This window comes from Capsella rubella, unplaced genomic scaffold (assembly GCF_000375325.1).
Source record: "Capsella rubella cultivar Monte Gargano unplaced genomic scaffold, Caprub1_0 scaffold_7, whole genome shotgun sequence".
NCBI lineage: Eukaryota > Viridiplantae > Streptophyta > Magnoliopsida > Brassicales > Brassicaceae > Capsella > Capsella rubella.
In genome coordinates this window covers 4,973,159-4,999,726 of record NW_006238917.1, presented here as the reverse complement: position 1 = coordinate 4,999,726, position 26,568 = coordinate 4,973,159, and the positions used below count along the sequence as shown (strand labels likewise).

Sequence of the window (26,568 nt, the reverse complement as noted above, 5' to 3'; positions counted from 1 at the left end):
TTACATATATATATGGTTGCTATTGCTAATGCTAAGACTTTATGTAAGAGTGCTGTTCGTCAATCAAACCTGTCTTTATAATATGTGACTTACCCTTTGTCACTACTTCCTCCAAAACATCAAATTATATGAATCATTGAATTACAATTTTTTCTTCACTAATTTCATTTTTAATTGTCATTACTAAGGCACGAAACTATAGTTGATGGTGGTTTAGTTAGTTACCATTTTAATGGAGAATAGAACAAGGAAAAGCAGGAAACTAATTCCGCGGCAAACTCTTCAACCACTATTTTCCTTTATACACCAAACGCTTAGAAAGAGAGAAGAGATAAAAGACCCCAACAAAAACAGAATCAAGACAATTCATAAACGAAAGCTGAAGCTAGAAAGAACCTGAAAATCACCTCTATCTCCAACGATCTTATCTTAGGACATAGATTCATCTTCTCGAAAAAGGAAAAAGAACCAGAAAATAATAGAAAACAAAACGAAAAGAAGAGACGCAAGTATGCACAATGCCTAACCTTTCCACCTACAATATGTTTGGGACCTGTGAGTCCAATCTCTGCTGCAACTCTTTCACCTTCTGCAAGAGCTCTATCTTCTGCTCTTTATAGCTCCTAAGTAGATACTCCTTCCCTTCTATTACCTCTTTCAGCTCACCCACTTCCTTTTTCAACATCTCTACTCTTTCCCCATCCCTTAATCCTTTTTCCTGTGACTCATAGTTGCTTTCGCTGTCCATAAACCCATTCACATGGCCACTCCAAGGTGCAACAGGAGATGTCTTTCCATTGCTACCTGTGCCGCATCCCACGCTGTGATCAGCTATCGCTTTTCTAAGTCTCTGGACTTCTCTTTCCGATTCAAATAGATCTCTGTTCATTGTGTCTAGCTGTGCCTGGAGATGGCTAGAGTGTGCCATCTGCGCATTATACGAGTTTTCCAGCTCCAATATCTGTTCCTGCATTTCCAGTATCATGTCATCACGTCTCTTCAGCTGTTGCCTCAGTTTCTGTATTACTTCTCGTTTGCTGAAGATGTCTGAGCTGGTTTCAGATACGCAAGGAGAATCTGAGCAGGTAGAATGGTGATTGTATGGTTTTGGGGGAAGTTCCAGGCGATCAGGAGAACTTGCCCACATGACTCCATTTTCTTTACTAAATGATGGCGCAGGAACTGTCACAAGAGGCAGTGAAGTGTCAGATGCGGATACCATTTGCTCGTTTGTCATCTCTTTTCCCTCCACATTCTCACTGCCTACAAAAAATAAGAAGAAGCAAAGTCTGATGAGATCCACACATGACTGGCTGCTCTGGACTACATGGATAGAGAATTCAGAAAGTTTCCAGAGAGCCAAAAGAACTCATTTTTGGTTATAATAGTACAAAAATCTTGTAACTATGCTTCAACCATTTCTTGGAAATGACAAATCCTGTAACTATCGTTAGCATACAACCCACTAAAGACAACAATCATTGCCGAAATTCTGCTTCCCTACTTGCCAGCCTCATTGATGCATATAAATGATAACATGCCACAACGAAACAATAAATATTAGGTTCAACAAGTTCTTGGAAGATGAAAAATCTTATAACTATTTTAAGAATTTCACAACTTCAAATTGGAATTCCTAGTTGCCAATTCGTTCATGCACATTAATATATGTTCTGTAATTGGCCTTCAAAGACACCAGTAGGCAAAAACTAGAACTCTGTAGCAACATCTACACCTCATTTAAACTAGATTTTCCTATTTCTCACACATCTTTTTCACATCACGGTTGATGAAAGGAAACCAGTAAGAGATGACACAAGGCCAAGACACTAGCATATAGTGACTTAAACAAATATGTATGGGAAAATCCATATGAAAATATAAAAACAGAAAGCTACAAAGTCACACCTGGAATGGAGCGAAAGCAACAATAATCATTGTTGTGCCCACAGGAAGACGTGTTAGAATGCAAGCAACAGCTTGAAGATTTTGGCCTCTCAGATGTCCCATTGGCTGCACAACAAACTTTTATTAAGAGACAAAAACTACAATCAGATAAAAAAACATGTTACGCAACATAGCAGCAAAGTAAGCACCTTTTAACTTAGCAGAGCCATTCAATTGAGGTTTCCAATCAAGTGACTGCTTTAGCTTGTACCCAAATCGAATGGACAATGTGCTCAGCAAGGCACCCCCTGCAATTAGTATCCAATTTGGTCCTTCACCAAAAAATTTCTCAGCTCGCTGATGCTTGGGAATACCATTTCTTCGTGTACTCATTGTAAGAGTAAGTCAAAATGTCTCTATCATCCAAACATAACCTACATTGACCGGATGCAAGAATAAATCATGATCAACAATCAGAATGAATAGGGGAAATTTCATCAAGTCAACTCAATAAAAACCACCGGAATAAATATTTAAAATCACTACATGCTAAAAACCGAGGAAAGGTTCCAGAAATAAAATATACAAAGATATTGGGATGAAAGGAATCACGATTAGAGCATTACCTCAAACACAATCAAGCAGAGAAGACAACAAAACAAAACATGAAACCAGAGTAACACTAAAAAGGAGAAAATGGGTTGGAAATTCCAGTTCATAGCTATACACCATCAGTAAGGTTTTCATTCACAGCTAACAATTTTGCTTCAGAAATGTGAAACAGGATTCTTCATTTCTCTTAGTCAAACAAACAGTCTCAGGTGAGAAAGTATAATGAATCGACTGGTAGCAGACTCTCAACTCTAAAATAAAATGCAACCTCAAAAAGTAAAGTCTCATCTAGAGAGACAAAGAGATGATACTTGGCTTGAACATGAAGCAAATAGAAATAGAAAAGCAACCTTAGTTTAGAATCGCTATCTCAGCCCTTAATGAAGACAAGAATCGAAATGAAAAGGAGAAACATGAATACACAATCCGAGAGAACTACTCAAAATGGATTTTTGCGCTGAAAAGTTCAAGTGAGAGTGAGTGAAGCCCACAAAAAAAGGGGAGAGTACAGAGAAGTATAATCGCAATACAAACCTCATAGAAAACTTTGAAAAAATGAGGGCTCCATAATTTCACTTTATAGACAGAGAAAAGCTTCTCCTGCTTGACTTTTTTAAGTGTTGGCTGTGTGTGTATATGTCTCAGCGCCACAATCGGAAATTGCTGAATAGAGAAATAAGATTCCGAGAAGAATCGTTGAGTCTCCGACGATGGGATATGGTGTAACTTGCCTGGTAAAACCCTCGAGGGAGAGAGAAGCTAAGTGGAGGAGGGAGGGGAAGAGGTTGAAGAGACGGCGCCTCACAGCTCCTTCGTTTTTTTTCTTTTCTCTGTTAATTTTATTAAAATAAAATAAAAAACGAAAAATCCCCCGCACGCGTCAACCACGTCCCATGGATGACGCTCACGGTGGTTGTGAGAGACTCATAGAAATTCAGCTCTCAATTTTCTTTATTTTCTGTTTAATCATTCCAAATAAGGAAATCTACATTTGTATAAGAAATTTTGATACATGTGTAATTTGCACTTTATACATCTTCTTCTATTGATTATCAATTTTATCTATCTTTGATATCTATACGTCTCTTAGTGGAACACAATTAATAACTTACCAGCTGGCTGGATCGATCTATATGTGACATTTTTTCCCTTTGTCTTCTTCACTATGTGTCTATGTAGACACTACAATTTAATAACATTAATTTGTCCTTCCCTAACGAATTCTACCTTATGAATTTGATAAATTAAAATATTTAACAAGTAACCAACTTTCTTGTTAAAGAGCAACCAACTTCCAACTGAAACTCCACAATATGACCAGCTTATATGCCTTGAGACACGAATTTGTATTTGAGTTTTCAGATTTCCAGTATTCACTTCACCAGCAGAAACAGAAAAAAACAAAAAACAAAGGATTAATCAGAGGTGACAACCCAAAAAAGGATCCAGACATTCAAAGCCGAAGCATTAAAACAACCAAAACAATCTGTAGTCAGAAGAGAGGTTTCCTCGGAGAGTTCATATATCCTTTCTTTTTTTTTTCTCGAGATAAGAAGAGAGAGTAGTTATAAGAATGCACAATGCCTAACCTTTCCACCTACAAAATGCTTGGGAGCTGTGAGTCCAATCTCTGCTGCAACTCTTTCACCTTCTGCAATAGCTCTATCTTCTGCTCTTTATAGCTCCTAAGTAGATACTCCTTCCCTTCTATTACCTCTTTCAGCTCACCCACTTCCTTTTTCAACATCTCTATTCTTTCTCCATCCTTGGATCCTTTTTCTGGTGGTGACTCATAGCTGTTTTCACTTCCCATAAACCCGTTCACATCACCACTCCAACCATTGCTACCTGCTTGTCCCACACAGTGATCAGCGATTGCCTTTCTCAGTCTCTGAACTTCTCTCTCTGATTCAAAAAGATCCCTGTTCGTTGTGTCTAGCTGTGTTTGTAGATGGCTAGAGTCTCCCATCTGCGCGTTAAGCGAGTTTTGCAACTCCAGAATCTGTTCTTGCATTTCAACTATCATGTCGTCACGTCTCTTCAGCTGTTGCCTCAGTTTCTGTATTACTTCTCGCTTGCTGAAGATGTCTGAGCCGGATTCAGATACACAAGGAGAATCTGAGCAGGTTGACTGGTGATGGTATGGTTTCATGGGAACTTCCAGGTGATCAGGAGTAGATCCCCACATGACTCCATTCTCTTTGCTATATGTTGGACTAGGAACTGTCACAAGAGGCAACGTGGTACTGGACACCGCAATATGCTCATTTGTAGCATGATTACCGTCCCCATTCTCAGTTCCTGCATTAAGAAAAGAAGCCAACTTTCAGAACACCCACACAAAACTTTTCTGGAACGAAATTCAGTTCCTGAGAGTAACAATTCTGAGATACTACAACCCATCATATGGGGATACTTCCTCCATAGTTGCCAGCTCATTGATGCAAGTAGCTACTTAAAGTATGATTCGTGATTGAGCTACAATGACATCACTATGTAAGAAACTAAAGGCTACAAACTTGTAAGAACCATGTCCAAACTAATTTACAAAACATTCTCAAAAATATCTTAGCAAACCCAGCAAGAGACTATGTAGAGTCAAGATAAAGTAAAAGAAAATGCAGCTGGTAGGAATTACCAACTCACAAACTCTCACCGGAAGTGGAGTGGAAGCAAAAATCATTATTCCTATCACAGGGAGACGCATTAGAATGCAAACAGCATCCTAGAGATCTTCCTCTGTCAGATGTTCCACTGGCTGCAAAACAACAAGTCAACCACCCTCCAAATAAGATTAGTTTTTTTTTCAAACGAATACATTGGTAGGACATGTAAAAGCAGTAAAACCTATAAGTACGTTTTAATCCACCATTGGAGTGAGGTTTCGAGTCAACGGACTGCTTTAATTTGTAGCCAAAGCGAATAGACAATGTACTCAACAAGGCACCCCCAGCAATAAGGATCCAGTTAGGGCCTTCACCGCGAAAACTCTCAACCCGCTGGTTCCTAGAAATGCCATTTCTTCGTGTAGTCATTGTCAGAGAAAATCAAGTGTCTCTATCATCCAAGCTTTAACACAAAATCAACAGCTTCCCGTTTAGAAATCAGCTAATGTTCACCTAAAAAAAAAAAAAAATCACCAAAATGTAGTAAAACACTCGAAAGGAAGAAGCCAGAGTCTCAAATTTGGTCACAGGAAAAAATCGAAACACCAAAAGTGAAGATAGACAAAAAATCGGAACAGAAACCTCATCAGAAAGGGTAAACACTGCAGGGCCGGTTCTCCGAGAAATTAGGGTTTCTGCGTGAAAGCAATCAAGTAGATCGAGACTAAGCAAAAAGCAAAAGTTTACGGAACAATTATGGTCAAAAAAGGGAAAACGTAGAAGAAGCTTACCACCAGGCTGTTTTAGAGAGACAGCGCGGCGCTGAGCCAACAAAGTGACAAACAACTCAAAGGCCGTTGAAGCCTCTCTTTTTCTTTCACCCGCCGTGAAGCGTTCCAACAAAAATAATTGCTTTCTGTACTTTTACTTATCGTAGATATTTTATTTGTCTACTGTAATTAGATATTTTATTTTGAAATAGAGGCCTTTAACTTGAATTACAAATTGATTAGTTCTTCAGCTGTTTTGCTGTGGCAAAATATTGATTTTTCCCTACAACCGATTGATTAATTAATTAGCAGTCAGCTGAATGATTTTATGTAATGATCTATGAGGATCAAGATTAAGACAAAACGAGGAATATATATATTGGTAACTCTTGGCGGCAGTGACTGGTGTTGCGTAGTTGGCTCTTCCCTAGAGAACCAACGTCATTTTATCCTGCACTGATGTTATCTCTTTCTCACCTTTCTGTGGATATTTTTTATATTTTTTATAAACAGATATCAGTATTGAGAATTCTATTCCTGGAATACAATGTGGTTTGATCAAAAGCGTCACTGCGTCGACATATGCATTATAATATATATATAAACAGAAGCAGATATATTTTGAACCTAACACTTACCAGCTTTCTCTCTACCACCACAATAATATCCTCACACAACGAACCAACAACAAAAGAAGTCCTCTCAATTAATGCCACATGAAATCATTGTGGCGACTAGACTACTCTTTTTCTTTTTTTCTTTTCCTCCTCCTTGAAAGTACGTACACTGCAAAAGAAAATTTACATGATATATAATATAAGCATGCATAAAAAATATGTAATGAATGCTAATCCCCCAAACTCAAGTTACAAGTAACCATTAGGATTTGCCGGTACTCTCTATATAACTCTCATTCTCTTTACAACTAATCAGCTAATCACAGACACACACACCTGAGGAAGAAAGAAAAACAACTCAAGACTAATCCTTTCAGCTCAAAAACTGTACATATGTCAATGACTCAACTACTTTAATCTACATCAAAATTCAATCAAACACTGAATGGAAGGGAACTTACAGATGCTTGCTCTTAGTCAATTGGGTGCTTATCAATTTGACGAGATGTGTAGTGCGCAGAAAGCAAAAGCAGAGAAAGAAAAGCGCTCGCCACGAATATTGCATCAAACCATCGATGATAAAAATCAAATTGAATATCTCCGCCTAATACATCTGTTATTATCCCTCTGTACCAACAAAAAAGCTTTCAGTAATATAATCTACTTTTCCATCTTTAGATCAGAAGAAACATGTACATAACGACACATACAGCAATTAGTTTATTATTCATTTTAGTTAAGAGCAGGTACCTGTACTCATTTCTCAAGCTTTTTCTTATAAGAAGAATGGAAGACAAAAAGTACATTCCCATGATTTCGGATAGGAAAAGCACAACATTGCTTGAAGAACCACTCCCTACCCTTGACACTGCAAAGAAGAACTGTAAAATGTATATTGTTAGTTATGTTTCAGTAAAATGTAAAATCACCATACTACTGCCAATCAAGTAGCCATCAATTTGTTTTATATTCAGGTTAAAAATTAATTGAGTAGATCCGTAATGCTACTGCAACAAATACTCAGTTAAATTACTCTACATCTGCAATTGAGATATATGTTCATGTGCTTTGCTCAAACAACTACAACTTTCTCAAGGAAAGTTTGCTGGTGCAAAAAAAGTGACAGACTCTGTCTATTTAAACATGTTAAAGGCTGGGTAATAGTTTCCCGTAGACACTAAAAAGCTTCAAAATACGTGGAAATCACAAAAGATTGTATAAAGACAAATGGAAGAAATTTTAAACGTTAAAATTAGAACGCACCTTCATCAGATTCGTCAAGAATCCCCTCACTGATATCACGATCAACATCCCAATAAACAACAGGGAAATATACTGAAAATGATAGAGAAAGATACAGAGTCAGACCTACGTTTACAAGATCCTGGGAAACCAATAGACTCATAAGGTAATTGAAGAACCATATAGGCATTTTCAAGATTAAAGTCATCAAAAACTCAGTCAAGCACACCTGTGAGAGCAATGCAGCATCTACTCCTATATCAAAGAACTGCAAGAATATACTGATCATCATCGTGACAGGATCTTTTGTGCCTGCCTGTAAATAATCTGATTACTATTCCATGTAGTAAATAAGTAAACAAATGATGATAACAGATGCAACCATTCATCATAAAGGGTATAAAAACATGAGAATACCTCCTTGAAAACGACACTTTGAAGAGACTGCAGATAAAACAAAGGGTATAACAGAGATGTTAGAAACACTGGTCCACAGTTACAAATGTCAAACACAGAACAAGAGATATTGGCGATATTTTCTTCTAATAAAACAATTACTGTCCTGAGAACAGCTACAAAGTTCACATCCCAGAAACACACACAATGAAATGGGATCCACAAATTTTAGATCTATCCATCTACTGGGATCTTTGAAAATATGTAAGCAACTCTGCATCAAATCTCTATTAAATAAATTAACACTAACCACAAAAATCCATAATCCATTGTTTCATTCATGTGGACGAATTTAATATAGCCTTGGAATATGAGAATACATAGAGTAAGAAGAACTGAAGGCTATCACTTCACATAAAGCACAAAAAAATTACCTTTAACATCTTATACACACAGTAAATGGAACACGCATAGCCAAGTAAGTTCTGCACATGACCCTTCCAAGTTCGAGAAAAAGCAGCAGCATCCTGCAAACGAAATGAAGCTAGATAAATGCTTATAGAATGTGTATGTTACAAAGTAACAAGACCTACAGGTAATAAACTAAGAAATAGATAATTTAGTCGAAGATGCCAATGAGTAGAAATCTGCAGATAACTTAAACTAATGGCACAGTGCTAAAGGGGGACCTTTGCTTGGCGGAGTTCATAAATTTCCAAGAATAGCTGCTTTGAAAGCTCTTCTAGACCTTCAACCTCCGCCTCCATTAGTTTGATATCTGTAAAAGAAACACATCAATGATTCGAGGAGATATCAACAAACGGTAACTAATATGCTGAGCTAATATCTCATATTATTATGTACACTATAAAATTCTAAGGAAAATACATGATCCTATTCTGACCTTTAACCTGATAATAGAGGGAAACTGTAACAGCCCAACCTATTCTCTATCGAAACGTCAAAAAATTTCAGCTGACAGAAGCAAGATGAAAATTTTATCTATCAAATAAATTTAGATGGTTTCTTTCAAATAAAGGAAAACATAATGGCATCAAAAATAGTGCACATATAAAATCACTCCTAGGAAGATAATGTTGTGCAGATACAACTGCATCTGAAACTAAATTATATAAACTGACCTTGCTCCTTTTGGTCATCTTGAACCGACCGCACAACAGTCCCGACAAATCTTCTAAAGAAAGACCTACCTTTTTGATTCTGAAAGCCAAAAGCACTAAATGATTACTTCCTAAGCTCATTTTAGAATTAGCAGCAAGAGAAAAGCATAATTATGAAATATCATTTATCAGTCTATGTGGAAAATTGTTTTAATGGCATTTCGACTGATGCATAAAAAAATAAGTGTTATGATAACAAAAATCATTTCAGAGCCTGAAGAGCATTTTACCATAGAGTAGCGAAATACACAGATTTGATAAGAATCCTAACCCAAATGCAGAATGTTAAATAATATGAAACTTTAAATTACAATCACGTACTAAAATAGAAGAAGGAAACATACCTCTTCTGATACTTGAATTCGTTCCACCTCCACTTGACATAAAATAATTTTCTTCTTCTTAGCTATGCAAGTATCAATTGATTGCATCAGCTGCCTTTCCAGCGATTTTATTTCAGATTCTTCAATCTCCCTGTATGTTTCCAGAGATACAGAAAACATGACAACGCTGTTAGATAAAAAAAAAATAAAAAAATTCCCAATCCAGCTGCTCTTCAATCAGTGTAGAACCATTTACAACACAGAAGATGAAACGCTATTCATAGCTTAGCTACTTCAAATTAAAATCCACAAAACCATTTGCGTCATTAAAGAATGAGTGTTTACGTAACATTTTCTGTCCACATCAACCCGGTATCTTTTTATTTCTTATTTTTTGCTATCATTTCCAAATTAAAGTGGCAGTTACCTAATTATATCGTTCTATTTTTTCACTCCAGTTTATGGTGCCATCAGAGAAAAATGCTCTATAGATTAGCTGAAACAAACTAAGCAGCAAAACCATTACAGATTTAAGCAGAAGCTAGAAGAAAATATTGGAGCAATGATAAAGGGAAGTACCTAATGAAGAGAGATATATAACTGTAAGGCAAATTTACAGCTCCAAAACCCGATAAGACAGCCATGAGGGTCACACCAATAACCCCAATTCTGCTGACCAGTTGAGGCATTGAAAAAAAACCTGTCAAAAACTCAAAATAAAAGGGTGTTTGTTTAAGGTAAGTAGTCCAACAGGCGGTGACAAGATCTTAAGCATCCAAAAAAAAAAAAGAACCGAGAGGATTTGTATATAGAAAAGCTACTGTTGTGCAAAAATAGACACAAGCCTAAAGGAGGCAAGATGATTGATTCTATGAAATTCTTCTGAAGACATTTTCTACAGTCAGGCAATCATATTCAGTGTCAACATGCTCAGATACTCCTTTCAAGTTATAGCAACATTATTCCTACTACACATATTCAGAAGTACACTTCGTTCATAAATATGTTAATAAGATCTAACTGAAACTTAAGATCAACTTTCTTCTTGCCTACACAGTGTTGAAGGGTAAGACAGGGTGTACAAACTCAAAGAGTTACCTTTGTCTGAGGGCATAGGAAAATGAATTCCCATCCGCCAGAAAGCATAAAGGAACGCAGTCAAAAATAAAAAGGCCCCAACAGCAGCACGTTCCCTTCTAACACCTGAAACGTGGTGATATGATATTTAATCGAAAAAACGAAAGAAGGAAGGAGCAATTCCATAAGGCAATGCTTATAAATATTCTTCCATATCAATCCAAATTGAAACTCGTGAATGATGAGAAAATAAGGAAATGAAATTTACGCCAGTGTCAATTACCAGGCCCCATACTATTTCTTAAAGAAAAACTGATGAAGCAAAATACAGTCCATCATATGCAAAAAATGAGCATATAGTAATGTAATATACAACTTTAGGAATTGCTAGGACACTTGAAATGACACAGAATAGAAGAACATCAATACTTTGGCATGAGGAAAATGCTTACCAGTATTGCGAAGCATCAAATAGCAATGATAATACGGTAACATGAAAACAAGGAGCACTATCAAACAAAAGAGATCCACCTTCCAGTTTACCATCCTTGCCCTGCAAAGCAAAATGAATCTCAATAGAAACTTCCAAGGCTTGAGCTATTTTCTGGGTGATAGAGAAAAAGAGATATAGGTCTCATGATTTGTCTCAGATATAATTGCAGAACTAAATAATAAAATTGTCAAAGCTCATTGCACAAATTCACAACCCTTTCACACCAAATGATAAAATTAGTCAATGATGTTACACATTATCCAGCATTATAAGTTTTCACATCACTCAATGGTATATGTATTTCTCATTCATCTGGGAGTAGCAGCTAAACAGTAGTAGTTGCAAGAAAAAAATTCTTAGGTCAGCAAAACGTAAGGGAAAATTCAGCTGCGGAACAATCGATAAGAGAAAACAAAGTTGCAACTGGAAAGCGTACTCTCTAGATAAGACAGGGATGATCTCGAAGAGAACGAGCTGTAAGAGGTTGCAAGAGAAGGCGAAGACGACGCTGAAAATGATTTGAACCAAGGCCCGTTTCTCTTCGTACTCCTTGTAAAGCCTCCGGTTGAGAAACCAAAGACCAGCCGATCCTAGGAGACACAGAGATCCCATCACCAGTATCCCCTCGAAGATCGCCCATCCGTAACCCATCTCTCTCTCTCTCTCTCTCTAACAAGGAACAAGTGAGGAAAATTTGGTTTCTGTTTCATTTTTCCCCATTTCAAAGCTTGATCCATTAAACCACGCTAAACCGGATCTCCGTACCAAATTTAGTGTTTTGGTATGTGACAGAGAGAGAGATATCTCAATCATCACCACGCCCCGTTCCCGCCAAAACCTAAGGATTCTTAGCCACTGCATCTTTCTTGTGAACTTCCATTAACGCTTACACTTTTGTGTTTTGTTGTCAGCATCTAATCCTTGGACTTTGCTTGCTACTTAGTTGATTTTCTTGATTTATTTTGTGGGAAATTGGAAAAACTCAAGGCATTAGCAGAGATAGCAGCCCACTATCCGAAACTCACTTCTTTCGCACTCTGTTCCAACTTGCTAGTATAACAAATAAGATATGTTTGCTGCCAAAAACAGCAATGATGCATAGATGTACGTATGTATACTCCTTTAAATATTATCAAGGCCAAAAAATACAATATTGTCAATGTCACAATACAAAATACAAACACAATTTGCGAACTTTTTAAAAACTATAAATAAATGGAGAAAATCAAATAAACAATGAAGACAAAACTCTGAAGAAAGGAACACATGACAAAGCCAAGATAGGAAAACACTCGCTACCCGCAATTGCTAAACTGGATATATTAAAAACAAGATTTGACACTCAAATGAACAAAGAATAGATTTCAAAAAGAAAAACAAAACCAAAAACCCAGAAGACAGTTTTAGCTTCTGAGATATAAATTTATCACGTGCGAAGATCAACTAGTAGAAGCAAACGCAGCAAGAGCGTTAGCTTGCGAAGGCGGTAGGCCAGCTATGATTGGCTGCAGCTGATTTCCATAAACCTGGATCAGGTGGGAGAAAGTGCTGCCTACAATCGCTTTCACTTCTACTTTTTCGACTGGTGACTCCAGTACTTGTCCAAATATTTTAATCAGGTCCGGAATATGAGGGAGGATCTGATTTTGTATCCAAGCAAAATAATTCACCAAATGCACCCTATGTAATATTATGCCAAAGTCGAAATTATGCATAGGAAAAGTTACCTGTGGGTTGGATGCCAAAACTAGCGAATATATACAGCTGTAAACAGCCATGGACTCCTCTTGATCTTCCTTTAGAGGTAGACCTCTTAAGAACACTGGAAGTACCTGGATTGTATAACTTAGGGATGAGTACAGTGTTTCCATAAAGGTTCAGGACGTACACAAAAGATAGACGAAACTGGCCAATCCACCAAGATCATACCTGATTTAGCGGGACTAGTTGAGGATGAACAACAATCATCCTTGCGGTAGCACCTGCTGCATTATCCCTTACAGCAAGGTCTGGTTCTGAATCCCCAAAAAGAGGGGAAAGTCTTCGTAGAACATCATCAATATATCTGCTACTGAGTCAAGGGAAGACAAATGTGGCATGGACTGACAACTCTCATGTTCTCCCAAAACCACAAGAGAAAACCAGGAGAAACAGAAGGACAATAGAAGGATGAGCATAGAAATCAATGTGAGTAGAGTTAAATCTTTTTTTTTTTTTTTTTTTTTTGTCGGCGAGTAGAGTTAAATCATGTAACACGAAAAGGATACTTAATGGCAGCTTCACCCCCGTTTTTGCAAAGCTCTCCAACACAGAAAGCTGCATTTCTTCTATTGGTTGCTTCTGGTGACCCCAATTCTTTGAGAACCAAGGGCATTAACCTCTGCAAGAAAATACTCCCAATGATTGGTTGAGTACAGCTCAAACACCAATCATAGAAAACATAAAATGATAAAACTTACATCAACATAGGCAGAGATTGGAGGACCCATGTCTTGAGCAACTTCAGCAAGACTAGCAACTACCATTGTCCTATCCTGTGGGGGACGTGAAGCTTTCTACAGACACACGAAGTGGACCAGTCAGTATCTAAATTTCAGTGCAAGAAGTAATGTTAACGAATACTGTAATCACTAACACCCACCGCAAATTTCATCAACGGCTCAAAGAATTTGGCAAAGACAGGTTCAAAATGAGAACCCATACACTTTGCTAAGGCAGGAAGGAGGTCAGAAACTGCATCCATGAGGACCTCATCATGTCCGGTATCATCATCATCAACATCACTCTCATCTTCTAACTGCTGGCAAGCTGCTTTTTCCGTCAGCAGTAGCAGCGTCGCATCAACAAGGGGTGATAAATCTAGAAACCATTTTCAGCATAGGATACAAGAGTAAGATCATTTGAATATCCTGAATTACATCAAACTGACTCCAACAAGTTTATACACCCACAATTTTGAATGGCTACGAAACCATAATCCTTCATGATATCTGCTACGCTCATGCAAGCCTGAGCGACAACCTCCTTGTCGTCATCTTCAGTCATAGTTTTGATATAATTATTCATAATTGTATCTGCAATGGAGAAAAACTGTCGTAACTTCTTCTCGTCATTCTTGTTGTTAATGATAAAAAATGATGTGTATTATGCGTTACCAAGAATTTCATTTGCCTTCCCAGCTCCATCCTACATAAGAACAAAACATTCAGAATACCATGGCTGGAAATTATAAAGGAACGGGGAGGGGAGGAGAGAGTGGGAAAAAGATAGATATATGCATGAGCAAGTCTCTTACATTATGAGTCTGGAAGATAGCATGCGCTGCAGCCAATATATCTGCAATTCCAACAGATAAAAGAGTTATAAGTTTGGAGACTCGAAATAGAATGACGAGCTGTAATGCCCCCAGCATTATCAAGTCTAACCCATAGATTAGGTAAGCTTTTAAATACTAAGAGATCCGCAGAACTTCATATATCTAATACGACTTAAGTGAGCATGAAATTGTAAAGGAAGAGGGCCTAGACAGTTGACCACATATCAAACAAAGGCGGCAAGAAGGAAATTTGGCACATCGATCATATACCCAGCTGTCAGAAATTGTTAATCATCAGGCCAGTTTACCTTAAGTTGGGATGAAGCTATGTACCTATCAAACAACGTTTACTAATTTCTGTGCCTAGGAAAATTAATCTAACCCTCGCTCGGACGAGTCCCCAAGGGTTATGGAAGAGGTCATATGTGTCAGCACAGTTCCGGCCCAGTTAAAATAATGTCAATCAATGGATCAAGATGTCAAATAATCAATAGATAGAAAACTCACGTTTCAAACCAGTGACTGCTTGAAGCCGAACATCTTCATGAAAATATGCAGAATGTTTGTCCATAATTTTCAATGATTCCTCGAGGTAGCTTATAAGTGAGTTAAGGAGGCATGAAAAAGAGTTCTAGTAAAAAGACAAAAGAAAATAGTTAAGGGAAATTTAAAGGATACGGTGCAAAAGAAGTTTTAGTGTGCAGTGCAAACAGGCCAAGAGCTTGAGTCGCAGCTGCCTTTTCATCCAAAACTCCTGTTCGAACACTAATGTTCCGAACTCTGGGCTCATCATGAGCATCATCATCAGAGGATACTCCACCAAAATCATTGACATGTTCATCATCTGACTCATCAATGTCTACTGCAGATCCATCATCCAGATTGCAAGAAGCTAATACTAATGGCATAACGCGAGGTAAATACTGCGAAAAAATATTTTTTTCTGTTTACTCTAAACTTAATCACTGAATCCAAAGCTGTTATAAAGTCCATATGAAAGAAAATGCATGCACACCTGCGCAAAACTGTCCTCCAATATTTCAGCTACGTTGCTGAAGAAACCATGAGTATATTCTCGCAACTCACTGAACTCCAATTCAAATCCCTGGTATATTGTGATTGTGAGCTCTTTCTTCCACAAAATAACATATTCAGTTCAAAGAAAGAGAATATGATAAGGCCATTACTGATATTGCAGCATCAATGAAAGGTGGCAAAATGGCCTCCATCTCTTTTCTCCCAACAGACATTGCGACAATCCCTACAAGCTCAGTAGACCTTGCACGGGCACGAAGATCCTCGTCCTTGGTGAGCACCATGAAAAACTTCATCAACTCTAGAACCCTCTCAGCATACGGATTGAATGCTTGCTCTGCAGCAGCAGCAACCGACCCAATTGCAGACTGCAAGCAAGTAGCACACAGCTTACATAAAATTTTCAGAAACCAGTTCAAAAGAAACTCTTGCAAAGATTTTCAGTGTACCATGCATGTCTCTTGTAAATTACGCGGGCTACTTTCGAGGGCAGCCATAAGCTTCTGCATTAAATGATCAAGTAAAGGAACAATTTCCTCTCCCATGTTCTCACAGAATGCCGCTAAGGCGTAGTGTGACTTTTCCTGTAGACAATTACGAAAAATGTTACTAATAAACTACGGTTACATGTTATCATGGCAGCAGTGCATTTTCACAAACAACACAGACTACGCTCAGTTCGCTGCTCTAAACTTTTACCTTCACCTCCTCAGATGTATCATCAATTGCATTTAATAGGCATGGAAGAATTATCTGATAATGTGAAAGGATTTCGGGCTGAAGATGCTCGGCAAATTGGCCTATTGCAAATGATGCAGCCCCTCGAACCATTTGCTCAGGGTCTCTTAAAGCTCCTAAGACTATATTAAGAACAGGGTCCAGCTTCCCTTTCATCAGATCAAAGCAACCCTCTGATATAACACCTAGAGCTGTTACAGAAGCTTCCCGAAACTTCAGATTTGTACTTTGACTATGCATGGAAGCAAATTCCAAAACAGGGAGGAAGACATGCTTTGGCAGGTTCATTGCAAGTGTGTCAATAACTTCAGCAGCTGCACGATCAGGAGCAAGATCATCATCGTCCTCTTGATCAGATGACTCAGCTAGTAAAGGGCACATAACTTGCAAAACTGGTATGACTAGCTTATGTTTTTTAAGGGAATTATGTTTGTACTTTGCCAACCATGAAACTATTTGGATTGCCTGGTAAATAAATGGAGTGAGGCATCAGGAGTCATAACATCACAATTCGAACCTATTTCAAGTAAACAGAGTGATTCATCTAACCTGGTGACGGGTACTACTTTCCAGGTTTTGATTACAGGAAACTTCAAGAGAGAACTGCACAATTGATTTGACAGAATCTCCAAGTAGAGGAGCAGGAGATTCAATCAGCTCATCAAAAATTTCAAAAGCAAGAATAGCAACATCCTCCTCTCCAGATGCAATACATTTCCTTGATACATTCAATATGCTGGGAATGAACTCTCGGAATTTGACCTGATAGAAATGGCATAAGCAAATATGTTAAATCAGTCTCTAAACTAAAAAAATTTCCCAGACAAAATAGAAATTCAAAAGTTACACATCCTACAGAAACCCATTAGATACTATTAGACGTTTAAACATGTCTATAACATAAACAAGAAAGAGAAAGTCACTAGATTTACCACTTCATCCCCATCGTTTGTAAATTCCAGAAAAGAACCCACCGCCCTAATAAAATTACAGAAGAGTGTAAAGAGTAGAGATAAAGATCCAAGAGAAGAGCAAACATAAATATATTCCAGTGAAAAACAAATTACTTGAGAGCAGCAACTCTGACTCGACTACTGTTTTCATCCTGCATACACTTGAGTAGAAGAGCCTGCAAGTCAGCAAAGTAAGGCCTAAATGTGTTCCCAATCGTTTCTGTCAAAGAGCTGAAAAGGATCAATGCTACCTACAAGCAACAACAAAATAAATATACGTAAGTGAACAAAAACGCATCAAATCGATCAACCATAAAATAAATGACACAGTGAGAATTTCACAAGAAAGTTACTTCACGATGGTCTTCTTGAGCACTCTGACTACACTGGAAGAGAAAGGTTAATAAGTCAGGCCACTCTCCAGCCGGAACAGCGTACTTGGCTACTACACTCACAACATTAGCACTCGCACGTCTCACCGGCGGACTAATAAATTCAATGAAAACACAAAAACGTCAAATCCGAATTGAAACAAGAGAAGAAAAATATAGAGTGAGAGAAAGAGAGAGAGGAACCTGTTCTCGACGGTGATACTCTCGATTAAGGACTGCTTAACATGCTGTTTGAGCTGAGGAGAAAGCTTGGCCCAATGTCCGGTGATTCTTTTGCGGAGGAGAACGGCGGCGAGCTGGCGGACGTTGGGGGTTTTTGCAGTGCGGAGATGCTGAATGAGAGCAGGAACAACTTGAGGGTCTTTGGCAAGACGCTTGATCTGATCCTCAGCTTGACGACGAGCATCATTGTCCGGCATAAGGAATTGGATCAACAGAAGCTCGAGAGATTGCGCCATGACTTGATCGATTGATGAACTCCCCAAGCAGACAGAGGCTGCTCGAATTGTGGGAGTAGAGAGACACACTACAGCGAATAGGGTTTTTCTTTTTTTTTTTGCCCTTTTCTATTAATACGCTTTAAGGGTTTTTGCTTTGCGAGATTAAATAGTTATTTATCTAGTTTTCTATTGGTTCGTATCTCATTGTTTTTGGTGGTAAACTTTAATTATGAGTTTGACCAAAGTTGTTGGCGCCTTATCGTTCAACCAAAGTTAACAATTGACTTGTGTGTTTCAGTGTTTGTTGAAATTATAATGTGAATGCTTTAAGTGTTTGCTTCGTTGTATAATCTTTACATGGCACTCATACGCTATGGAACTGGTCATTCGTATATCACTTGTAAAGAAACAATTGTAATGTGCTGAACAAATATGTCTTTCATATCAGAAAAGCTGAAGAATATTGAACAAGGTGTAACGTTTTTATCGTCTGCAACCCAAAAACGCTGAAACAGCAACGAATGATTAACTTATATGTATGAGTTACAGATCTCTCTTTAAACGAGAACGACAAGCCTATAAATTATGAGACCTATATGATTTTGTGTGTTTTTCTATAGCTGAGGATATTTTACATCTCAATGTCTTCGAGTTCTGGTAAAGGAAACCTGAGAAGAGCTGCAATTCCAGTTAGCTGTGCCAATTCTGCAAGTTCATCAAAACTTGTTAATAACTGTTTGCCACACAAAAAAACAATAATCAAAATCACAATTAACTTAGATTAAGAAAGAAGGGTTAAAGAAGCAAACACTAACGTTCCCCTGACACATGCATCGCCGAAAATATAAAAGCTTCTCCTCCCGAACCTTTCACCGACTCCACCAAATTCACATACTTCTTCCTTGTTTTCACGTCAGAATTCCTGGACCAAAATTACATATTTATACATCACACGTGCCTTTGTAACTACAGTACAAAAGCCGCATTAAAGTTGGTATTCCTTTCCATTACTAAACCTGAAAAGCTCGTCCGTAATGAGAAGTGTTTGGATTGCCATTCGTTCATGAGCAACTTCCACATGTTTTGGTCCATAACATGCCCGATCTGGATCCTAGATTCCAAAGCAAAACAATATTAAGACACATTGAGATTCTTAATGAAAATCTTTCCGATCAGTGCAAATTAGAAAACGAAAGAAACTGACATTTGAAAGCATGGTGTGGAAATCGTTGAGAGCTTTGACCTGCAATAGGCAAATCCACATCAGGCAGGTGGGTATATTTCAAGAGCACAATGCACAAAACAGTGAACACACATATAAAATAGAAGAAGCTTCTTCCATCCAGTTCTATCCACCATTCAGTTTACAAGAACTTTATCCACCAATATCTAATCTATTAGACTGGCCTCTGAGAGTGTCTTTCTTAGACCAAGAAAATACCAAATGACTCTTATGGATCACTACCACATAGTATGTGAATCCTAATGCTTTCCGGTGACCTAACTATAAAAGCTTTCCTTGTAATATGGCTACAGAACAGAATAACTAGATTACTACGGAATAGCACTTCCTATACAGGGGACACATTCTATAAAAGAAAAATGATGCAATGTTTGGTCTCACACGAATTCAAAATAAGAAACAACATAATATTAAATCAAAAAGATGATAATAATAAACCTTTTAAGCTAACCAAGATTTCAATGAGCAACTAACAATGATAATATCTCAGCTATATTGACATTATTTTACCTCTTTTGCTGCTTTTGTATCTTTGATCATATTCATCACGTTGGGAGCATGCAGAACCTCTCCCAGGCTATGTCTGTGCACCAAAACAATGTTAGAAATCGAAGAAAAATAGCATGAGCAGAATAACAAGCTGTTTAGAGAAGTGGCCAAGTAAAAGAAATACAAACAAGTAGAGGTGACTTGTTAAGACTAATAGAAACCGCAAACATGAATCAAAACATAAATGTAACCTGGTCAATTTGAAAAGTGTTATACAAACACAAAAAAGTTGGAATTTTCTGCCTCACCCTTAAGTTTTTAGCATTTTATATCATTTGAGACTGAGCTTTCAATGGTAATTCAGTGGCAGAACATTATTTTGATGAGTTAGTAAGCTGTTCTACAGAAACACTACCTATATCCAGAGTTTGTGTGCACCAGAATTATACGTGATTTGTTCTCAATAATAGGTCTCAACTGTCTTCTTTCTGCTTCCAACAACAAGTGGCGATGAAACTGATCCTGAAGGTAAGAAACAATCAAATGTTCATGTGTGTCATATATGCACATAACTTAAAATTTGTCACACACACATATATCTGAAAAACTGTATCCCTTGTAAATGTGTTCATCAGGTATAAGCTTGTTCAGCTGGAATTTGAACAATAATTAACCATGTAAATTTAGAATTAGTCTTAAGAGGCAGACAAACCTTTGTAAAACCGGGACTTGCAATCACTGCACAACGAACGACACTGAAGTCAACATGTTTCACAAAAGCCTGTGATATTGCAATAACTTTTAGTATATGTGTAACTCTGGTTTACTTTCTATTTGGTATGTGTTAGAAAACATAAACATTCTGAGAACGAACACAAACCTGCAGAACATTCTCGAAGAATTTCTTCAAAGCCTACAGAAAAACCAAAAACAAAAATTGGAAGGGATGATATGTAAAAGGAATTCCAGTAACCATAGTTTGGGCACATATATGTCGAAAAAGTGAAGGAACATACAGATTCGTAACCAGCAATTGCAGGTCCATGCTTCCTAGGGATGGATGTTTCTATTCGTGCACGGCTACTTGTCACACTGCCAAAGAAAACAATTAAGTAAACAACAACAGAAACGGATGGTTAAATTTAACCCCTCGCATACTTTGTTCAAACAAAACTACCCAAGCGGGAAAAAAAAAAAAAGGAAATACATGCCGACAATACACAAACTACAGTAGTAACAAATTTAACATCTAATGGATCTTCTAAACTGCAATCATTACCTTCTGCCGACAAGGAATATCTGTCCCAGTCCTTCTTGCATAAGAACTACAGCTAGATCAGCACTGGCAGCAGGATCTGTGCAAAAGATAAGTTTAAAAAAAAAATGAACCCGGAATACGAAATGGGAGATAACATGAGATCAAAACACATGGCATACCGGAAATACTAGCTATTTCAAATGAACAAAACCCATTATGGGTCATACATAAAGCCTGTAAATGATTGTGTTAAGACAACTAGGCAAGTACTTATGTGAAAGGGTTCAGATATACGCCTTTTTAGATAGATAAACAAAGGTCTTAGAGACTTTGACATTTTTTAAGACATGCATTTTCGTCTAAACAGCCACGTAACGAGGAATTAAATGAAAAAGACTTGCAGGCCCAAGAGCATAAGATAAATTGGAGACAGAAGGAGAAGTCTGGAATATTGCACATAAAAGCTTGTAAACTAATAACTTAAAATTCAATGTCTACCCTAGACCACACGGAGATAGATTTGGATAATTTGCCAACAATCGATATAGACACCATAGCAGTTTTGTGATAGCAAAAATTAGGAGGTCGAATCATTGGAACATCATACCTGAGGCCTGCTTAAGTGTATCAAGAGCCATTGAGTCCCAAAGTTCCTGCAAAATTGGCCATGTACACACTACCGATTACAAATGAAGTTGTCACAAAAAGAGGAAAATATATTATCTTCCAAATGGTATATCACACTATACGAGTGTGCAGTGCGTTGTTCATATAATAGAAACCAGATTGCAAGACACATTCTGTCACACTTACAAGGTAGAAATAGCACAGAACTTCTGGAGGATTAAATTAGTAAAAATAGGACATTTACCTTTCTCAATACAAAAGGCCGTTTCAGCTCAAGCTCCAGAGTATGGAATGCACCAATCTGTGATACAACACAAGCTTCAGAACCGAAATAAAAATTATAGGGTAAGAGTCAGCCTCACATCTACCTTTACGTGATCATTCTCCAGGATATTCTTCCCACGAATGCGCAAAACAGCAGCGTCTTTGTCATAGTCCACCTCCTAATTGAATAATAGAGAATTGAAGAGAATCAGACCATGAAATTAAACAAAGATATCTTCCACTGTCAAGAGTACCACAATCAAAAGACCAAAGACAACCCAAAAAAGCAACATATGTGCGCAATATTGATTTTATAACGCAAATGAATGTAAGGCAATATAGTTTATTGCGATTTTTTAAGCATGACGTTGAAAAATTTGCATACCAATCCATTAAAATCATACCTCAACTTGTACTTCCAGCTTCAGTTTAACACGTTCAGAGTCTCTTCCCCCACCGGGTATCTCTCTCTGAACTTTTCTGATAGCAGACAAATAAAACCGTAACTACTAACTTCTTGGATGATACTATATCAGTTAACCAAACACCAAATCCCTTTACTCCTTATGGATTTTCATTAAAATCGTACAAATCAACGAACTTTGAATGTGATACATGATTATAAACATACCATAGACCATGAAAGCAAGAAAGGCATCGAAAACTGAAAGAAGAACGTACCTAAAAGTGACAGCCATTACACTATCACCGATGGCAATCAGGTTATAAGCATACCATAGATCATCAGAGTCCTCCGCCGCCATCTACCATCAATTTAAGTCAGCAAAGCATTTGAATTGAAGTTGTAAACTAGATATTGTAACATAAGAGAAAAGAAAAAAAATCCCAGATGACGAAGGAATCAATCAAACCTTAACGCTTCCGGGTCCATTACGAACAAAATCCCTTCGAACGATCTTCATCTGTCGGGGCTTTTAAAGGTATGTCCACTAGCAGAGTCTAGAGATACATAGAGACAGAGAGATTAACACTGGTCTCGAAAAGGTTCAATTTTTAAGTTGTCGGGTCAACAGAAATTGTATCAGACTCGAGCAGATATGAATAAGAGAGGATCCCGAAGCACCGGGATTGGTAAAATCAAAGCAGCAATACGATGAGGTAAGAGGCATAAATCACAAACCTGTATACGGATACAGGCCTCAGCTCAGGCTAAGGCTCCGGTTCAGGCTCAGACTTGGGGAGAGCTTGTATTAGTCGTTTTCGAATTGAAAATTTGTGAGGGGCGAGTGGTCGTAAGCTGCAGAGAGATTCAATCCGAAGACACGCACTTTCGATTTCGAAGATTCGTTTCACAGCTTTTCAATAAGAATTCAAGCTCTTGTTCTTAATGTAATATTTAACAAATAAATTAATCAAATACAAATAGAAATAGGAAATCCATATCAAGAATAAAAAGGAAAAATAGAAATAGAAAAAATCATATATATTTGGAAAAAGTGTCGGAAATAAATATATAATTGAAAAAAATAATACTAGTTTATATAAGAGAACATATATATATTATATAAGAGAACATATATATATATATGACATAAATAAAATTTTGATTCACCAATTACAATAATATATGTTGAGTTTTCTGAAAAAATTATAAAATTTTAATATTTATAAACAATTATGTCTATCACTAGATTGCCCAAATTTATGATCTATGCTATATTTATGATTCCATAGGACATGCATGTTCATATTTATCTCCTTTTACCTTTGGGGATACAATTGACACAGATTAAACAAATGCAAATTTTTAAACGATCTCTCTACTCTAAGATCTTTTGTGATGCATCGAAAATTGTTTATTGTAAACTCATTTTGAAAACCTTAATATTGTACTCCATATTTGGTTACGCCGTACTCCACTAGATGTGTGTACTCGTATCGAAGACTAGGCCAAACATATACGATAATTAACAAATGATTTCATTCAGATTGTTACAATCGAGTACAACTCATTATCGAAATTAAATACAAAGAATTGTCTTAACTTATATGATTACATACATATTCATTAAATTAATGTTGGCTGGCTGATATAACATCAGCCAAGTTGTGAACACGTCAAGCTTGATACAATCCTCATCAATTTTATAACCGAAACTCTTTTGTTTCCTTGCTTTTTTTATACCAAATGGTACTCTCTATTTTATTAATAATCTTATATTATTTCCATAGAGTATTATTTCCATAGAGTATTAGTTCAATCTAAATTGATAACCCAATTATATGTGCCAATAAAGTGTAAATAGAGCTCCAACCATAGACTAGTAAGAATTCTTAAACCCATGTCCTTGTTTGTATTATGAGAAGTGCAACAAAACCCCAACTAATTCGTGGTATCCAAACAAAACATATACTGTAGTTCATAGATTCGCCGGATGTAATCGTAGTTTTCGAAAATAATAATAATGATATCGACAACTTGTGCAAGATAACTCCACAAACTAGATTCGTAAAGTGGGCTTTATTCCGACAGAGCTCCTTTGTTTATCTTCATAATCACAATCATTGTTTGCAAATGGAATTAGAAAACTAAGTTCAAACTGAATAACCAAACTTGTAAGTTGTAATCAGTCCACAATGATGACTTTGTATTTTCAAGTTTGACGGGGAGAAAAAACAAAGTTGGCAAGTTTACTGTGAGACCAGCATATATAGGATTTAGTGAAATATTAAAATATCTAAAAAAAATCCTTATCATTTTGACAAAACACACGTAAGTACTAATTACTAATAAAATAAAGCCAGCTCAAATTAAACAAAAGTAAAATTAGTACAATTACTACTAGTCTTCTACTTCTTGATCTTCACCTCGAGAAGTAGACAAGAAATGTAACTAATAAGCTCTCGATAAGCTTTTATCAAAAAAAAAAAAAAGTTCTCGATAAGGACAGCTAAACGCTAATGTGTAGCTGTGTGCGCGTAGGACGCGGTTATTTTTATTACAAAAACATATTAAAATAAGGACGAGACCGTGTCACTGTCCGAGAGAGAGATATATGAAGAGCTAAAAAGAGGTCTTCATTTTTCACAAGCAAGCAACACCAAACCAAATTCGCATCTCTCAGAAAATATCTTAGAGACTTCTAGATCCTTCTTCTTCTTCTCCTCCTCCTCCTGCAATACCTCTCAGTTGAATCTTTCACACAACCATGATCTCCGTAGTAATCATCGCCGAGCTATTGGTAGAATACACAGCCGCTCTCGCGAAACTCACCGCCGGGATCTTTCCACCGAGACGACAAGGGGAAAGCAACGTCTTACGGATCGCTGGTTTCTCTCTTCCTTGTCCTTCTCCGTCGAGTAGTACTAGTAGTGCTACTAGATCCTCGCCGATCCCGGACTTCTCTTCTCATCTCGTTGATTTCTGATCATCTAATCCAAGATTACACGGACGGCTGAGATTTTTCCACGTCTCTCTCTCTTCCTATGGAGAGAGTTTTGAATCGTTTTTTAGAGCTTTTGTAAATCTGTATATCGGAAAAATTAATAGAGATTATTAATTTTGATTAACTCTTGATTTTTGTTCCTTAATTGGCACTCGGGGTTAAATTTTGATTAACTTAATGATGATGGTTGAATATTATTGAAACGATGGCTCATTTGACGATTAATGGTCTTGTTAACGTCAGTAATTTTTTAAAAATGGGATATACAAAGTCGCTAATGACGTAATCAAGTTGATTATAATTTATATATTTTTCACTCTGAATGTTCAACTTACCGATTTGGTTCCTTGAAGAGTTTTGATCCTTTTGGGACGATTGAAAACGATATTAATATGATTTTTATAAACATTGGAAGATGATAGCTAGACTAGAGGAGGACAAACGCGATTTTGCGAGCATGATGACGCACATACGAAAGTGAAAGTGGGTAACTACTGTTACTAGTTACTACTACTACGTACGTCTCAAAGAAAAGAATGTTCCCAATTCACAAGATCATAAAGAAAAGTTAAGATGAATTAGTTTTTACAAAACATTAGATATGTTTTATGTTGCTAAAATGAGTGGTGTAGTTCAATCATACCAAGCATAAATCATAAGACCGGTAATGATGAATTTTCAATAATTGAGTTTTGTTTTGATAGAACTATAAAAAGAGAGATGCATGTTCTTGTCCACCGGAATTAAATTCTCGTGTTCAAATGGAAATGATGTATCTCTCTCTACATAAAAAACGGAATCCGAAAATAGATAATGGAAGAAGATGAGACGAAAACCAGGTTGGTAAGACGTAGGATGGGCACATGAATGGCCCCAGTGTACCCTTATCCGAAGGTGACCTTTAGCTTTCAGCAATTAAACAAATACATTATGACTAGGACACCAAATTTTGTTTACATTAGCAAATTGCAAAATTACCGTTTCAACTCTTAACTCGTAATAACTCTTAAACAACACTGATATTAATGTTTTCGAACGTTCTATAGTATTGTTGTACTCCGTACGTAACGTAACATGATCAGTTCTTGAAATTATTTACTATGTACTTGTCTAGGTGATTTATAATTTCGTCAAATGTACATGTTGTGGTGGTTATTTATTTTATGTATCATGACAAATGATGTATCTGTTAGATAATAATA

The 26,568-nt window shown here is 37.0% G+C and overlaps 6 protein-coding genes across 7 annotated transcripts; 1 reads left to right on the top strand and 5 right to left on the bottom strand.

The window, feature by feature from the left end:
* Positions 1–266: 266 nt before the first annotated feature.
* Positions 267–3,546, bottom strand: LOC17878919. Its single transcript, XM_006284007.2, has 4 exons — positions 3,034–3,546; positions 2,097–2,321; positions 1,909–2,013; positions 267–1,263 (listed from the first exon to the last, which is right to left on the bottom strand). Exons 2-4 carry the CDS (start codon positions 2,278–2,280, stop codon positions 536–538), a joined length of 1,017 nt encoding a protein of 338 aa, XP_006284069.1. The 5' UTR covers positions 2,281–2,321; positions 3,034–3,546; the 3' UTR covers positions 267–535.
* An 83-nt stretch (positions 3,547–3,629) lies between these two features.
* LOC17879865 lies at positions 3,630–6,011 on the bottom strand. Of its 2 annotated transcripts, XM_023777881.1 has the most exons (6): positions 5,897–6,011; positions 5,748–5,800; positions 5,357–5,618; positions 5,156–5,257; positions 4,089–4,800; positions 3,630–3,875 (listed from the first exon to the last, which is right to left on the bottom strand). In XM_023777881.1, exons 3-5 carry the CDS (start codon positions 5,532–5,534, stop codon positions 4,097–4,099), a joined length of 984 nt encoding a protein of 327 aa, XP_023633649.1. In that variant the 5' UTR covers positions 5,535–5,618; positions 5,748–5,800; positions 5,897–6,011; the 3' UTR covers positions 3,630–3,875; positions 4,089–4,096. The 2 variants fall into 2 exon arrangements, with proteins under 2 accessions (XP_023633649.1, XP_023633648.1); XM_023777880.1 differs by having other exon boundaries at positions 3,792–4,800.
* A 378-nt stretch (positions 6,012–6,389) lies between these two features.
* Positions 6,390–12,030, bottom strand: LOC17879514 (GPCR-type G protein 2). Its single transcript, XM_006283619.2, has 14 exons — positions 11,641–12,030; positions 11,164–11,264; positions 10,733–10,837; positions 10,214–10,334; positions 9,656–9,785; positions 9,273–9,351; positions 8,820–8,908; positions 8,565–8,657; positions 8,152–8,178; positions 7,964–8,050; positions 7,756–7,827; positions 7,243–7,373; positions 6,954–7,119; positions 6,390–6,661 (listed from the first exon to the last, which is right to left on the bottom strand). Exons 1-13 carry the CDS (start codon positions 11,853–11,855, stop codon positions 6,966–6,968), a joined length of 1,404 nt encoding a protein of 467 aa, XP_006283681.1. The 5' UTR covers positions 11,856–12,030; the 3' UTR covers positions 6,390–6,661; positions 6,954–6,965.
* Positions 12,031–12,303: 273 nt separating this feature from the next.
* LOC17877783 (importin-4) lies at positions 12,304–18,192 on the bottom strand. The gene is made up of 20 exons (XM_006282988.2): positions 17,822–18,192; positions 17,600–17,732; positions 17,361–17,497; positions 17,226–17,271; positions 16,843–17,055; positions 16,255–16,758; positions 16,005–16,139; positions 15,708–15,923; positions 15,536–15,625; positions 15,199–15,443; positions 15,028–15,116; positions 14,500–14,540; positions 14,360–14,390; positions 14,156–14,278; positions 13,846–14,063; positions 13,664–13,759; positions 13,472–13,584; positions 13,134–13,269; positions 12,932–13,036; positions 12,304–12,844 (listed from the first exon to the last, which is right to left on the bottom strand). The coding sequence occupies exons 1-20, from the start codon at positions 18,094–18,096 to the stop codon at positions 12,644–12,646; spliced, it is 3,147 nt and encodes a 1,048-aa protein (XP_006283050.1). The 5' UTR covers positions 18,097–18,192; the 3' UTR covers positions 12,304–12,643.
* Positions 18,193–18,496: 304 nt separating this feature from the next.
* Positions 18,497–23,320, bottom strand: LOC17879107 (protein PELOTA 1). The gene is made up of 17 exons (XM_006283867.2): positions 23,101–23,320; positions 22,832–22,919; positions 22,641–22,723; positions 22,364–22,439; positions 22,064–22,138; positions 21,940–21,996; positions 21,676–21,721; positions 21,090–21,165; positions 20,827–20,902; positions 20,691–20,723; positions 20,523–20,591; positions 20,226–20,332; positions 19,832–19,904; positions 19,283–19,321; positions 19,095–19,189; positions 18,894–19,000; positions 18,497–18,783 (listed from the first exon to the last, which is right to left on the bottom strand). Exons 2-17 carry the CDS (start codon positions 22,880–22,882, stop codon positions 18,710–18,712), a joined length of 1,137 nt encoding a protein of 378 aa, XP_006283929.1. The 5' UTR covers positions 22,883–22,919; positions 23,101–23,320; the 3' UTR covers positions 18,497–18,709.
* Positions 23,321–24,964: 1,644 nt separating this feature from the next.
* Positions 24,965–25,506, top strand: LOC17881014. The gene has a single exon (XM_006284818.2). It carries the CDS (start codon positions 25,130–25,132, stop codon positions 25,346–25,348), a length of 219 nt encoding a protein of 72 aa, XP_006284880.1. The 5' UTR covers positions 24,965–25,129; the 3' UTR covers positions 25,349–25,506.
* The last annotated feature ends 1,062 nt before the right edge of the window (positions 25,507–26,568 follow it).